The sequence below is a fragment of the Mixophyes fleayi genome, chromosome 4 (genome assembly GCF_038048845.1).
Source record: "Mixophyes fleayi isolate aMixFle1 chromosome 4, aMixFle1.hap1, whole genome shotgun sequence".
NCBI classification, from domain to species: domain Eukaryota; kingdom Metazoa; phylum Chordata; class Amphibia; order Anura; family Limnodynastidae; genus Mixophyes; species Mixophyes fleayi.
The window spans coordinates 205135996-205151209 of record NC_134405.1 but is presented as its reverse complement, the minus strand read 5'-3'; the positions used below and the strand labels follow the sequence as shown (position 1 = coordinate 205151209).

The following is a 15214-nucleotide window of genomic DNA, read 5'->3' as shown; positions in this document are numbered from 1 at the left end:
TAATTTAAAAACCCTCAAATGGTCTGAATCCCACCAAAAATTGTACCTGGACTGCGTAGAGGAGTGGTCACCACAATATAATTTAAAAACCCTCAAATGGTCTGAATCCCACCAAAAATTGTACCTGGACTGCGTAGAGGAGTGGTCACCACAATATAATTTAAAAACCCTCAAATGGTCTGAATCCCACCAAAAATTGCACCTGGACTGCGTAGAGGAGTGGTCCCCACAATATAATAAGAAAACCGGCATCAACTGGTCTTAATTACACCAAAAATTGTATCTGAACTGCGTAGAGGAGTGGTCCCTACAATATAATTAAAAAACCCTCCACGGGTCTGAATTCCAAAAAAAAAGTTTCTTGACTGCGTAGTGGGCTGGCCCCGGTACACAATTTTTTACCGGGGCCAAAATATAATTAAAAAACCCTCAAATGGTCTGAATTCCACCAAAAAAGTTTATGGACTGCATAGTGTAGTGTTCCCCACAATATTATTTTAAAATTTTGCAGCAACAGTCAACGTTGTTTAATATCTGATATTATTATTATTATTATTAATTTTTATTTATAGGGCGCCACTAGGTATCCGTAGCGCCGTACAGGGACAGACAGAAACACGATACAGGGTGAGACAGCACAGTACAGTTAACAGAAATCACAGTAACTCAGAAGCTCAATGAACAGCTAGATTAGAGGTGAGAGCCCCCAGCGGGGTAGAGACAGGGGCCGGAGGACCTCACGGAGGAGACAAGGAGCTGGAGAGCAGAGTTAAGGTGGTGGAGAACAGAAGGAGAGGAGGCCCTGCTCGGAGGAGCGTACAATCTAAGGGGAGGGAGGGAGATACACCTCTATCTGGACTGCATAGTGGAGTGGCCCCGGTACTAAATTTGGTACCGGGGCCACAATACCTCCTCCAACTTCCAAGTGTAGTGTTTATAACATATAAACACTACAGTAGTTCTAGCACGTCAATACCTCTTGTTTTAAATTATGACAGGGCATTTTACTTTTGGTTTAATTTTTTGAATTTGTTGATATTTTGCTTTACTTTTTGAACATGACAAACGACTGTTGAATGGTCACATAATGCCAAAAAAAGAGTTGCAAGATGGAATTGTCCTTGGGCCCTCCCACCCACCCTTATGTTGTTGAAATAGGACATGCACACTATAACAAACCAATCATTTCAGCGACAGGGCCTACCAAACAACTGTGGCTGAAATGATTGGTTTGTTTGGGCCCCCACACCAAAAAATCAATTCATCTCTCCCTGTACAAACTAAACAGGCTCTACTGAGGAAAGATGTCGTCCTCATCCTCAACCTCTGATTCCTCTCCCCCTACAGTGTGTACTTCCTCCTCCTCACACATTATCAATTCGTCCCCGCTGGACTCCACAACCACAGGTCCCTCTGTACTATCAGGAGGGCAGTGCTGTACTTCATTGAGGAATTGATTATTCATTTTTATAAACATCATTTTTTCAACGTTGTGAGGAAGCAACCTCCTTCGCCGCTCACTGACCAGGTTCCCCGCTGCACTAAAAACTCTTTCCGAGTACACACTGGAGGGGGGACAACTCAGGTAAAATAGAGCCAGTTTGTACAGGGGCTTCCAAACTGCCTTTTTTTCCTGCCAGTAACAATATGGACTGTCTGACATGTCTATTTGGATGGTGTCAGCAAAATAATCCTCCACCATTTTTTCAATTGTGACAGCATCCAATGCAGCAACAGTAGACATGTCTGCAATGGTTGGCAGGTCCTTCAGTCCGGACCAGATGTTATCAGCATCCCCGCCAGCGGCTCTTTTAGGAAAACTGAGCTTTTTCCTCGCAGCCATAGATGTGGAAGAAAATGAGGGTGGAGCTGTTGGCATGTCACGGTCCTCTTCAGAGGACAATCTCCTGACCAGCAGGTCTTTGCACCGCTGTAGACTTGTGTCCGCCAGAAACAGAGACACAACATACGCTTTAAACCGAGGATCGAGCACGGTGGCCAGAATGTATTCCTCTGACTTTAAAAGAGTGACCACCCTCGGATCCTGGCTACATCCACAAAAGCTACATGCTTGGTGGAATCGCAATGGTTTACCAGCTCCTCCCTCACTTTCTCCAGCTGCTTCTGCAACAGCCTGATCAGGGGAATGACCTGACTCAAGCTGGCAGTGTCGGAACTGACTTCTCGTGTGGCAAGTTCAAACGGCTGGAGAACCTTGCACAACACGGAAATCAGTCTCCACTGCGCTTGACTCAGGCGCATCCCCACTCCTTTGCCTATGTCGTAGGTGGCTGTGTAGGCCTGAATGGCCTTTTGCTGCTCCTCCATCTTCTGCAACATATAGAGGGTGGAGTTCCAGCGCGTCACAACCTCTTGTTTGAGGTGATGGCAGGGCAGGTTCATGGTTTTTTGATGTGCCTCTAGTCTGCGGTAGGCACTGGCTGAATGCCGAAAGTGTCCAGCAATTTTGCGCGCCTCCGCAAGCATCTCCTGCACACCCTTGTCACTCTTGAGGTAATGCTGCACCACCAAATTAATGGTGTGGGCAAAACATGGGACGTGCTGGAAATTGCCCATATTTAATGCCCGCACAATGTTACTGGCATTGTCTGACACCACAAATCCCCATGAGAGTCTAAGTGGGGTAAGCCACTGGGAGATAATTTCCCTCATTTTCTCTAATATGTTGTCAGCGTTGTGCCTCTTATTAAAGCCTGTAATACACAATGTTGCCTGCCTTTGCACGAGCAGCCATTTTGTAGATGCTGCTACTGATGCAGCTGTTGCTGTTGCTGCGGAAGGGGATGCATCTACCCAGTGGACTGTCACAGTCATATAGTCCTTCGTTTGCCCAGAACCACTTGTCCACATGTCTGTGGTTAAGTGGACAGTGGGTACAACCGCATTTTTTAGAGCACTGAGGACACTTGATCGTACTTCTCTGTACATTTTTGGTATCGCCTGCCTAGTGAAGTGGAATCTCGACGGGATTTGGTACCGGGGACACAATACCTCCATCAACCCTCTAAATCCCACTCCACTGATGGCGGACACCGGGCGCACGTCTAACACCAACATAGCAGTTACAGCCGCAGTTATACGCTTTGCAATAGGGTGACTACTATCGTATTTTGTGGTCATGGCAAACGACTGTTGGACGGTCAATTGTTTTGTGAAAGACTCAGCGGTCTTACGACTTCCCCTCTGGGAAGATGACCGACTAACAGCAGCAACAGCAGCAGTGGCAGTAGTAGGCGTACCGCTGCAGGATTCCTCGGATGAATCCCGTATTGAAGAGGACTCAGTCTGGCTGCTGACTTAGGCTGCAGGACTGAATCTGATGGAGATCGTGGAGGAAGTTGACGAGGAGGGTGTTGCTGGTGTGTATCCAACTGGACCACGGGATTTAGGTGTCCCTGTACCGATGAGGGTCCTAGCCCCAGTTCCTGAACTAACCACTGAACTATGAAGGTTATTCAGGTGACGTATAAGGGAGGATGTCCCTAGGTGGGCAAGATCCTTACCCCTGCTTATTTGAGCTTTACATAAGCTACATATGGCAATACAATTGTTGTCCGGATTGGGATAGAAATAACTCCAGACCGAAGAGGTGCATTTTTGGGTCTTCTGACCCGGCATGATAATGGGCTTTTTAATCCCATGGACATCAGCTGTTTCCCCCACTGCTGCCTCATTTACAATAACCACATCAGCATCATCATCATCAAGTTCCTCCACACCGCCAGCTACATCAATAGCCTCCTCCCGAGCCACTCTTCCCGTACAGTGATGGGAAGGTCAGGCTTGACAACCACCAACACCCTTGGACTCGCCTTGGGGATTTGTGATAATGTCTCTTTAGAAGCCAGAGTTGTTTGCTGTGTTGTTGCTGACAGCATAACTCTCTTAAATTTTTTGTAGGGGGGGGGAGGAGGGCTTAGTTCCTTGGGTGAAGCTGAACCACTAGTCATGAACACGGGCCAGGGGCTAATCCGTTCCTTGCCACTGCGTGTCTTAAATGGCATATTGGCAACTTTACGTTTCTCCGCAGATGATTTTAAGTTTCTCTTTTTGCTACTTTTACTTAACTTGGGCTTTTTGGATTTTACATGCCCTGTACTAGGAGATTGGGCATCGGGCTTGGAAGACGACGTTGATGGCATTTCATCGTCTATGTTATGACTAGTGGCAGCAGCTTCAGCATTAGGAGGAAGTGGGTCTTGATCTTTCCCTACTTTATCCTCCAAGTTTTTGGTCTCCATTATATGTAGCACAAGATACTGCAGAATGTGTGAACTTGGTAATATTGCAGTACCAATGGACTTATACTGCTGGATTGGTTTTGCAAATTTTGTTATAATTACTTTTTTTTATATTTTTTTTTTTGTATTTTTTTTTTATAAGTTTTTTTTTATTTTTTAAAAACTTGGGAATAATGGGGAAATAACTATGCCCTTAGAAGCACAGAGCACAGGACACAGCACCACTGGACTGAACAGGACACAGCACAGGACCCAGCAGCACCACTGAACTCAGAAGGACAGAGCACAGGACACAGCACCACTGGACTGATACTGCAGAATGTGTGAACTTTGTAATATTTCAGTACCACTGGACTTTTACTGCTGAATGTGTGAACTTGGTAATATTGCAGTACCAATGGACTTATACTGCAGGATTGGTTTTGCAAATTTTGTTGTAATTAATTTTTTTTTTATTATTTTTTTTTTATTTTTTTTTATAACTTTTTTTTAATTTTTTTGAAAATGGGGAATAATGGGGAAATAACTATGCCCTTAGGACAGAGCACAGGACACAGGACCACTGGACTGAACAGGACACAGCACAGGACCCAGCAGCACCACTGAACTGAAAATTGACAGAGCACAACACACAGCACCACTGGACTGATACTGCAGAACACAGCACAGCACAGCACAGCACAGAACTAAACAGATCAGCACAAGATCTACCAGGACAGAGGACCACCTAACACACCCTCCCTCTACCCTGATCAATGCCCGAGTGAAGATGGCGGCGACTAGCGGGGAATTTATAGGATCCGAGTATCGCGAGATCCGACAGCGGGATTATGACTCCGAGCCTCGGTTTCAGGTTTTCATTTGGCGCCAATACCCGGATCTGTCTCGGATCCGGCTCGGATCGGAAACGTTCGGGTGGGCTCGGATTCAAGAAATCTGAGTGCGCTCATCTCTATTATATACTACACTGACCTACTAAATTCTTAGCATTAACTAATATATAAAAGCCTAGCAGCGTGTGTGTGTGGCGATGAAGATGACAAGAACCTTTTTAACACCTTAAGTAGCTTGATTTGACTAGAATGCATGAGTATCATGCACGGGTTAACTTGTATGTTATAATCAATTCCAGTAAAAAGGTGTTGATCGATTTAAAGTGCTTCGGATTTGACCAAGACAGTATTGTCTGTCATATGTTTAGCAGAAATGTGCCCCTATTTAAAAAACTTTACAACTTGGCTAAACCCTACCAACACTTGCTTTAACTGTCTTACTGACAGGACAGATAAAAGCTCATTGCTGACTGGTTGCCATAGCTCAATGCAAATTATACACCTATGTATTATGTTAGGAAATGACATGTCTAGAATCCTCTCTATGAAGCAAATTACAGAGACATTAATAGTGAAGAGACCGAGCGTTTCAGAACCAGCTGTATTTAGAAGTCTTCATTCCTATTAGTATGGCTCATTGTGTGCTGTGTAAGCTTGTCTATCACATATGAAAGTGCATTATCTATATACATAATTTTCTTCTTTATATATTTTCGCAGCTCAATAGATGGCTTATATAAGCCTAGTGTATAAATGGGTAGATTCAGTGGATATACCAGGATTTTTAACTTTATTTCTCTGATTGCATTTGGGAGGCACTACTTAACCTTGGGATAGAGAGGGTGCTGGAGTACGCACTAATTCTAAACTGTAAACTTCTTTGAATGTAAGCTCCTCCCCTACTATACCCCTTCACCAACCACTGCGGGAGTCTCCTGAACATTCCGGGAGAGTAGGCAACTATGAGATATGGATGCAGGCAGGTTGGTAATGGGAGTGTCCCTATACACTCTGCACATCCGTGCAGGAATCACTTGTGGGCATACAGACTCCTCCTTTATGTATACATAAGTAGTGGGGAGCCTCCGGGCACCATCTACCAGACTTCGATGGATATATATACACTTCTTGTTTCCTCACTAGACCACTAGGGATCGTGCTGTGGTTGCCCTAGCAACGCAGCAAGGGGACTGCACGAAGGCGCTCTTATACACTAACAAAAGTGTGCACAAAACTTTTCATCCAAAGCTAGCATCTTAAAAGATAAAAGACGTTGAACCTGCAGAATTTGATGTATGGATGGGGGACCAGGTTGCTGCCAGACACAACTGTTCAATCGAAGTTCCATGCTGCACTTCCCAGATGGAGCTCGTTGATCTCACTTTGTGCTGGAACAAGTGAAGGATTTTTATGTGTGTGTGGAGGGGAAGGATTACATAGTAACATAGTAACATAGTTGATGAGGTTGAAAAAAGACACCAGTCCATCAAGTTCAACCTATTTTGGATCTCCTGCGATCCCTCACTTATATTTGAAATTCATCCAGAGTAAGCAACCGCCAATCTGTTTCAATTGTGAAAATCCCCCCAGACTCAATATTGCAGTCCTATTTATACCCTATATCCACTACAATCCTACATTTTAATTAACGGTCGTATCCCTGGATACACCTTTCCGTTAAAAAATTGTCTAACCCTTTCTTAAACATATCTATTGAATCTGCCATCACAACCTTCCCTGGCAATGAATTCCATATCTTGACTGCTCTTACTGTAAAGAATCCCTTCCTTTGCTGGTTGTGAAATTTCCTCTCCTCTAACCTTAGGGGGTAACCACGTGTTCTATGTATGGTCCTTGGGGTAAAAAGTTCCCATGAAAGTTCTCTGTATTGACCCCTAATGTATTTGTACATAGTAATCATATCTCCCCTTAGACACCTCTTTTCTAAAGTAAACATGCCTAAACTGGCTAACCTTTCCTCATAACTTAATGACTCCATACCCTTTATAAATTTTGTCTCCCTTCTCTGAACCCTTCTAGTTCCAAATTATCTTTTTTATAGAGTGGTGCCCAGAACTGTACCGCATATTCAAGATGAGGTCTTACCAACGATTTATACAGTGGCAAAATTACACTGTCTTCCCTTGCATCTACGCCCCTTTTTATGCATGCCAATGTTTGCCCTTGCAGCTGCTGCTTGACATTGAGCACTATTGCTAAGTCTACTGTCTATGAGCACTCCCAAATCCTTTTCCATTATAGTTTCTCCTAAATTAATTCCATTTAATTTATAGATTGCGTTCTTGTTTTTGATCCCTGAATGCATAACCTTACATTTATCTGTGTTAAAACTCATATTACATTTGGCCGCCCAATCCTCCAGTTTATTTAAGTCCCTCTGTAGAGAAGCTACATCTTGCTCTGATTTTATTACCTTACAGATTTTAGTGTCATCTGCAAAAATAGAAACTTTACTCTCTAATCCATCACCAAGGTCATTAATAAATATATTAAAAAGGAGTGGCCCCAGCACGGAACCTTGAGGTACTCCACTTAAGACTTTTGACCAATTAGAAAATGTTCCATTTATCACAACTCTCTGTTCCCTATTCTCTAACCAGTTTTCGATCCAAGTACAAATGTTGATTCCTAGACCCAGTTCCCTTATTTTGTAAACCAACCTCTTGTGTTGCACTGTATCAAAGGCCTTTGCAAAATCTAAGTAGACCACATCTACTGTGCTGCCCTGGTCTAAGTTCCCACTAACTTCCTCGTAGAAACTAATTAGATTAGTTTGACATGACCTATCCCTCACAAATCCATGTTGATTCCCAATAATAATTTTATTGTGTACCAAGTAATCCTGAATACTGTCCCTTAAAATACCTTCCAGTAGTTTTCCCACTATTGATGTCAGGCTTACAGGTCTATGTCTATGTTACAGGTCTGATTAATGTCACGATTTCTCAAACAAAATTTTAATAATAATATTAATAAACAAAAATTTAATATTAAGCACATTAGGTCTCTGTTTAGGTGGAGGGAGATGCTGAGAGGCACTTTTTTCTTGCATAGTACAGGGAAAATCATATTTGACATACAGCACAATATGTTAGTTAATTATCTTTCATTAGCAAAGAAAAATTAGGCGATTAGAATTCAAAATGTGAGTCTGACCAACCTGAGTTCTGCTTGCGGGAAAAGGGATTCTTCTGGGAAAACCAGAATATATGGAACAGTAATAGTAAAAGTGAGCCCCATATGCTTATGATCACCTCTTCCTTTATTATTTTACATAGAAAAAATAAGTTTAGGAAAGGACAAGCAGCAAACACACACACACAAAAAGTAAATAAAAATTGTGCTGGTTCAGGCATATGCCTACTTAGTCTATATGATAAATACACACCTTCTAAAAAAGAAAAGAGGAGGTGTTTCCCATAGCAGCCACACAGATTCTAGCTACCATTCTCTAGAATGTACTAAATAATAGCTAGAATCTGATTGATTGCTTCTAAAAAGGAAAAGAGGAGGTGTTTCCCATAGCTGTAAACACCTCCTCTTTTCCTTTTTAGAAGATTTGATACATTTACCCACATGAGTTAATTCTGTGTTATCCAGGTTATGTATACAGTACTTGCATGCATATACTCACACTAGTTTGTTGCAACATGCAAAGCAGCACAAACAGACGCTCACTGTGCAATAACAAAGGATGGAGCACTAAGAGCTCCAGGATAAAAATCAGACCAGATTACTTGTCCTCTTACCCTTCTAAGTTTGTGGCTTAAGGTTCGTTCCAACCAATTCTCAAAAATGAAACCTTCTAAGCACTAAACAGACAAGATGATATCTAAATATGATTATTTTAATATATACTTTTATCAGAGAAAAAAGTGAACTCCTAATCAGAGGCGGAACTAGCGAGCTGGGGGCCCCGATGTAGGGAAGCGGGAAAGAAAGAACTGAGACCCACAGCTCGTTAGTTCCGTGTGCATGGGCCCCGTTGCACCGCACCTGCTACACCAATGGTAGTTCCGCCACTGGTCCTGGTAGAAGAGGACACATGCAGGCTGCATCATACCCCTTTGGGCTCTCCCCTACTGCTTGCATCCAATCATTGAGACAGGGGAGTTAATCACACAGTCTAAATGCCTCTACATCAGGATTCCAGGAGCGGAGTACTGAAAAAAGAGACTATGTCTTCAAGAATGATCACATACAGTCCCAGCAACACACGTCTAGAACACATTTTATGTGTAGATATTACATACTTGCTTAATTACTTTTGAAAGAGAAGAGTGAAATAGCCACGTTTCATAATTTTTCCTTGTGTAAACTTGGGCCAAAATAGACAGGGCTAATCTACTAATAACATGTGACAGTCCCGGGCCTTATATTGGGAATATCGTGTCAACCCGGTCTGTCATCAGTGGGCCAATCGAACAACCGTGGTCCACTTTGTTATTAAATGCCGCCCGGTGGCCAGATCTGCTATTGCTGTGGTGTCCGGAGAGGGAGGGAGGAGGCAGCTCACAGGAAGTGTGAAACAGCTGTGGACCCTGTGACCTCAAAAAAGAGTGGAAGGGGTTAAAAAGAGGAGGGTCAAGACCTTATCTAAGATCAGGAGGTGGACTCTCCCTGTTTGCTAACTATTTTTCCAGCAACTCTTCAACACAGTCTGATTGGCACCATCACTGCAGGTGGGAGACCACTAATGTCATGCTCTATTTCCACCCCTGTTACCACCCAAACTCTTCACACCACTAATCACAAGAGTACAATGAGCTGGGGTTTGACCCAGGGAGGTGGCCAGGATCGGGTGTCTTGTGAGAAGGGACAACAAGGAGATGTCTGGGGAGGGGGTGGTGTTGGAGAATCTTGAGACAGCAAGGACTTGGACTGATTGAGAGTAACCTTATTCTATCTGGGCCAGAAAGGAATGCTTGAAGCAGGAGCTTCTTGAGACAGATTGGACAGTGTACCTCTAGGACTGATTCTGTCACCACTCCATCGGGAGACACTCACAGATTCTGGGGAATTGGTGAGCCTACATCTGTGGTGAGACTAATACCCAATACCCAGGGTCCCACCAAGCTGGTGGAGAGTTGGCAGAGCAGCTGGGATCAGCAAGATATACAGACCCACTTTACGAATCAGAACCCCTGGCCAACTTGGATTGTCACATGTGGATTTTATTACCAGGTGTTTGGGCCTGCTAGGACTCAGTGCTGGGAGGTAACCTGCTGGGGACTTTGTTGGGGAGTTTTTACTTGCACTGGTGATTTTCTGACACTTGCTATATTTGGTCGGGGAACAAGTTTCTCCCTGGGGAGCACTGTTGTATTTTACTAAGTGTGTGCACTTTGTTTAATAAAAGGCATTATTATCTCTTTACCTGTGTGACCTGTGAACCTAGAAGACCGGGTATCTAGTGAGCTTTGGTTCCAATCCCGGTGTCCTCACATAACATCAATAGCTAGTACAAGTTTTAGATCAGCTTTAATCAAATGACCCTTCATCATCATCACCATTTATTTAAATAGCACCACTGATTCTGCAGCGCTGTACAGAGAACTCAATCACTTCAGTCCCTGCTCCATTGGGGCTTACAGTCTAAATTCCCTAATATACACACACAGACAGAGAGAGAATTAGGATAAATTTTTGATAGCAGCCAATTAACCTACTAGTATGTTTTTGGAGTGTGGGAGGAAACCGGAGCACCCGGAGGAAACCCACGCAAACACGGGGAGAACATACAAACTCCACAAAGATAAGGCCATGGTTGGGAATTGAACTCATGACCCCAACGCTGTAAGGCAGAGGTGCTAACCACTTCGCCACCGTGCTGACCCTTGCACACACACAAGGACAGGGTATTGAAATGTGAATACTTTATCCTTCAGGTCGCTTCAATATATCTATATTGACATTAGAACTAAGAATGTGCACATATGCAAAATGAGGGGTTTTTCTAAACTTTATTAATAAGACATTTGGGAGTCTATTTATTAACCTGTGAAAAGCCCTATCTCTGGCAAAAAAAAATTTTGGGCCGTTGATAGGACTTCTGGGGACGCCTATTTAACAAGGATCGCCACTGTACATGTACTGTCATAATCCTCCTTTCGCTATCACCATCTCAGGAAAGCATTAGCAGAGGAAATGTCCTCCAGCCTTTGGAAGAAACTAAGAAATGCTTTATTTTTTAAAAAACATTTTTTACTGATTACTGATTTTCTATCACTGCGATAAGCGGCTGTACAAAAACTTTGTTATCGCCCCCAATAGTAATAGACCCATTGGTTTCATTTCCTCATATAGTACAAATGTACTAAAAAACATTGCAACCTATCAGCAATAAGCTTAAATTAGACTAAATAAATACAACTTTTTAATGGTTGGGATGGGCGACTGTACTTTTGCACCATGGTTGTAAATGCAACCCATGTGTTATTAATATGACACTGCTACGTACGTTAAATACCAGCTGTACCTAACTTTTCACAAAAAATATCTATATAATATGTCATACCTCCCAACCATCCACCGATTTATGTGGGGCAGTCCCGATTTGAGGCTGGTGGGAAAAGTAGGAGATATATCTCATTCATTGCCGAGCAATGGCGAATTGATGCTACACGCGCAATGGAGGTGTTTGGAGGGGAGCAGAGTACAGGACAATTCAAAAGCGCTAGACACACCCCCAAGTGTAGACATGCCTCCATTGTGATGTGGTCATACCGCCTGTCACGATGCTGTATACCCAAATGTTGGGAGGTATGGTATATGCAACACAGGAAACAAATTGTACACAAATGTACAATGTACAATGTGTAAATGTACTGGAGCAATAATTCTGTGTGTTTCCCTCCTACAGAGTACAGCACAGAACTCTAGTAATATGATATAACAAAGACATGTTGTAAACACGATCATCAGTTGATTTAAATCGGTTGCATTTTCCACATGTCTCATGTGCAGGCTTTTAATAAAGCTAAAAAAAGTATAATAGTTTTATTACATTACTGGAATCATGTGCTGTACTTTGGAGGAAGGAACGACACTGAAAAGCACATTGAGAATGAAATCAATTTGTCTTTTATGAAGGGGTTATTTTCATGGATATACAGTCATATGAAAAGACAAAACATCATCTTTCAAATCTGTGTTTTTACATATCGATACATAATTAACAATCATATTGTCCTCACCAAGACCTAAAATGTGATAATGTAATCTCATGTGACAAATAACCTATAGAAGATATTACTTTGTGTCATTATTTTTAACAAAAAATAAGCGAATATGAAGAAGTAATGTATTGAATAAGTAAGTATGCTCTTTACTATCATGCAAATAAAGAAGATCATTTGAGCCAGGGGTGCTAGTCATGTGTACTGCATTATTTGGTCATCAGGAAGTGTTACCACCTCTATATAAAAGTAGAACCTTTGAAAGTTCAGTCTGAAGTATTCAAGGAAAATGATATCTGCAATGAACTAATGGAAGCAATTGTTGCTCTGCATCAGTCTGGAAAATATTACAAGACCATTTCCAAAACAAAAACAAAAATTAAAGTCCATCATTTTACAGTGAGAAAGATCATTTACAAATGGAGAAAACTGTAGACAGAAGAAATTTACCCAAAGATGAGACCGTATGAAGATCTGGGAAATTGCAATGAACTCTAAAGCGACACCAAGGGATATACAAGCCTCTGCCAACACATTAAATGCTAAAGTTAATGACTGTAGCATCATAAAAAAACTGAACAAATATGGCTCTCATGGAAGAGTAACCAGGAGATCTGTCCTTTAAAAAAAATAGTAATAATATTGAAGTACAGCTTAGGTTTATAATGTTGCTTCTGAACAAAATATGACTTCTGGAACAATATCTCCTGACCAGCTCAGGACTTTTTCCGTCTTAATGTACAATGCCATATTTGGGGAAAGGAAAATATAGTGTATTATCCACAAGAACCTAATACCAACCATTATGCACGGTGATGGAGGGGTAATGACTTGTGGTTATTTAGCAGTCACAAGACCTGGGTCCCAAGCAAACATTGGGTCATATTTAGAGTTGGATGCCTGGTTTACAGTTGTACTCATTTGGCTACAAAAGCAAAAATAGTGTACTTATGTGTGTATGATATGAAATAATTGTTTACTTATGTGTTTAGGTGGAGTCGGGCATGTATCTAGATGCGTTCAATTCAAAAGCAGTAGTATTTGTAGCAGGCATAAGACAGGCGTACAACTGTGTGTACTTAAGCATAATGATAGCTTAGAGATGGGGACTGACAGTGTTAGTAGTAAAGCTAAAGTCACATTATCTTATTTATAGACAATATAATAATGTAATGAAGTGTCATAAAGAATAGTTAATAACATTTAATAATATTAATTACACTATAACATTAATTACATTAATAACATTAATATTTTATTAATCCAATAAATTCTACAATACTGCAGAGTACAAAACAGTGATATCATATGTAAGGAAAACCATGTCATGGACCTTCAATGAGACAAAAGGTAAAGAAGACCCTGTTCTTAGGAGCTTACAATTTAATAGCATTGTAGCTGACTTTTGGGGTGTATAACTGATGCAGTTGTCCACAGAGCTATCAGTGACTCATTTTGGCAGCATATTCGATGGATTAATGGACATTGTTTAACACTGGTAAGCTTTATTGACACTGAAGAGGCATGTGTTCTGTTGCTGGTATTTGCTATAGCAAAGTAAAGAAAGAAGTAGCAAGAGTTTAAGTAGAAGACTTAGAGTAGAAGACTGAGAACAGGTGAAAGGTTTCCGCCTGAAAAGGAATACAATGAGTAGATAGTAGTATGCTGTATAATAACTTATATAAGGATGTACAGCCTTACCATGGTTTGTGACCGTGCTTTCCTCTTCTAATACAAGAGTAGTGTAGCATTCGGGCATGATAAAAAGGGAAATGACACAGCTGGCCGCTCTCTGTTACAACTGAGGGTTATACAAGAGGATGCTGAAATATATTCTTTTTGCAACAAGATTATGTCAAAGACTTTCACATAGAAGACACTTTATGAAGATCAAAAGGTAAGGCAACAAGAAGCTATAGCAAGAAAAAATAAACTTTGTCTCACCTGACCCAGATCTCTGTCTTTGCCTTTCTTTGTTTCTCTGTAATAACAAATACCTTATAAACATCAAAGACTTAGAATGAATCCTTAACAGACAACTACATTAGACGGAGCTCTGTATCAGAGAATGCCTTGGCTTCTACTCATTCAAACCCGCTCATCATCCATGTTCATTTAGTTAGTATTAAGATACATTTACACTAAATTGGAAGTATAGCATAGACTTTATCTAATCCCTTGCAGTACCCTTTACTGAATGTCTGATCTGTAGTTGTATATTTATCTGTCACATCCTACAATATACCAAAAGAGGTCACCTCTGCCATTTTCTCACTAAGCATCGAGTGAATTATAGCTAACAATCGGTTAGCTGCTTCTAACGTACACCTAGGATGACATATCACTGACTAGCACTAACTGTTATACACTTGTAGTATTACTATTAGAAAATACTTACTGGTTTGGCCTGCACAATAACCAGCACAACAAGCAAGCAGAGCAGCAAGAGATGCTTCATGGTGTCTACACAAAAAGTTACTAGGCTTGTAGGGAAAAGACAAAGGTTAGAGTTTTTTTGTAGGAAACCTAAACTGCTTTTGGCTAAAACAAAGGTCATTCAACCTTTACCTCTGCTTCACGCTGCAGATATGTGTGTGGGGGTGGGGGTCAGCCTGTCAGCTTCATCTGTCAATAACGTGCAACAATTTAAAAATATGGATGCATTTATAATATGCAACATACTATATGAGATTATACAGTTTCACCGACTGTAACTACTGCACCAAATTCATTCCAACTGACTCTGAATAGTCTGACTTTTATATAAGCTTGTCTTGTATATTCAGATAGCACACCTTCAGGGCCAGTAAGTGGTGCACAGCACAAAATATCTTGTGGCTGAGTGTTTTTGCGAACACAGGACCTTACTTGTGTGCTGCATGCAAAAGGAGGCAGTATTTTTCCATTGCAATTTAGTTGT

At 41.5% G+C, this 15214-nt stretch overlaps 1 protein-coding gene across 1 annotated transcript in view; it reads right to left on the bottom strand.

Annotated features, from left to right (window-relative positions):
- The window catches only part of F12 (coagulation factor XII), a 49067-nt gene extending 34268 nt beyond the window's left edge, over positions 1-14799 (bottom strand). Inside the window, exons 1-3 of the mRNA XM_075209180.1 lie at positions 14693-14799; positions 14239-14275; positions 13996-14095 (exon numbers count right to left, since the gene is read on the bottom strand). Of these exons, the coding sequence (XP_075065281.1) occupies positions 13996-14095; positions 14239-14275; positions 14693-14752 (197 nt within the window). The 5' untranslated portion in view covers positions 14753-14799. The remainder of the gene's footprint in view (positions 1-13995; positions 14096-14238; positions 14276-14692) is intronic.
- Positions 14800-15214: the final 415 nt, after the last annotated feature.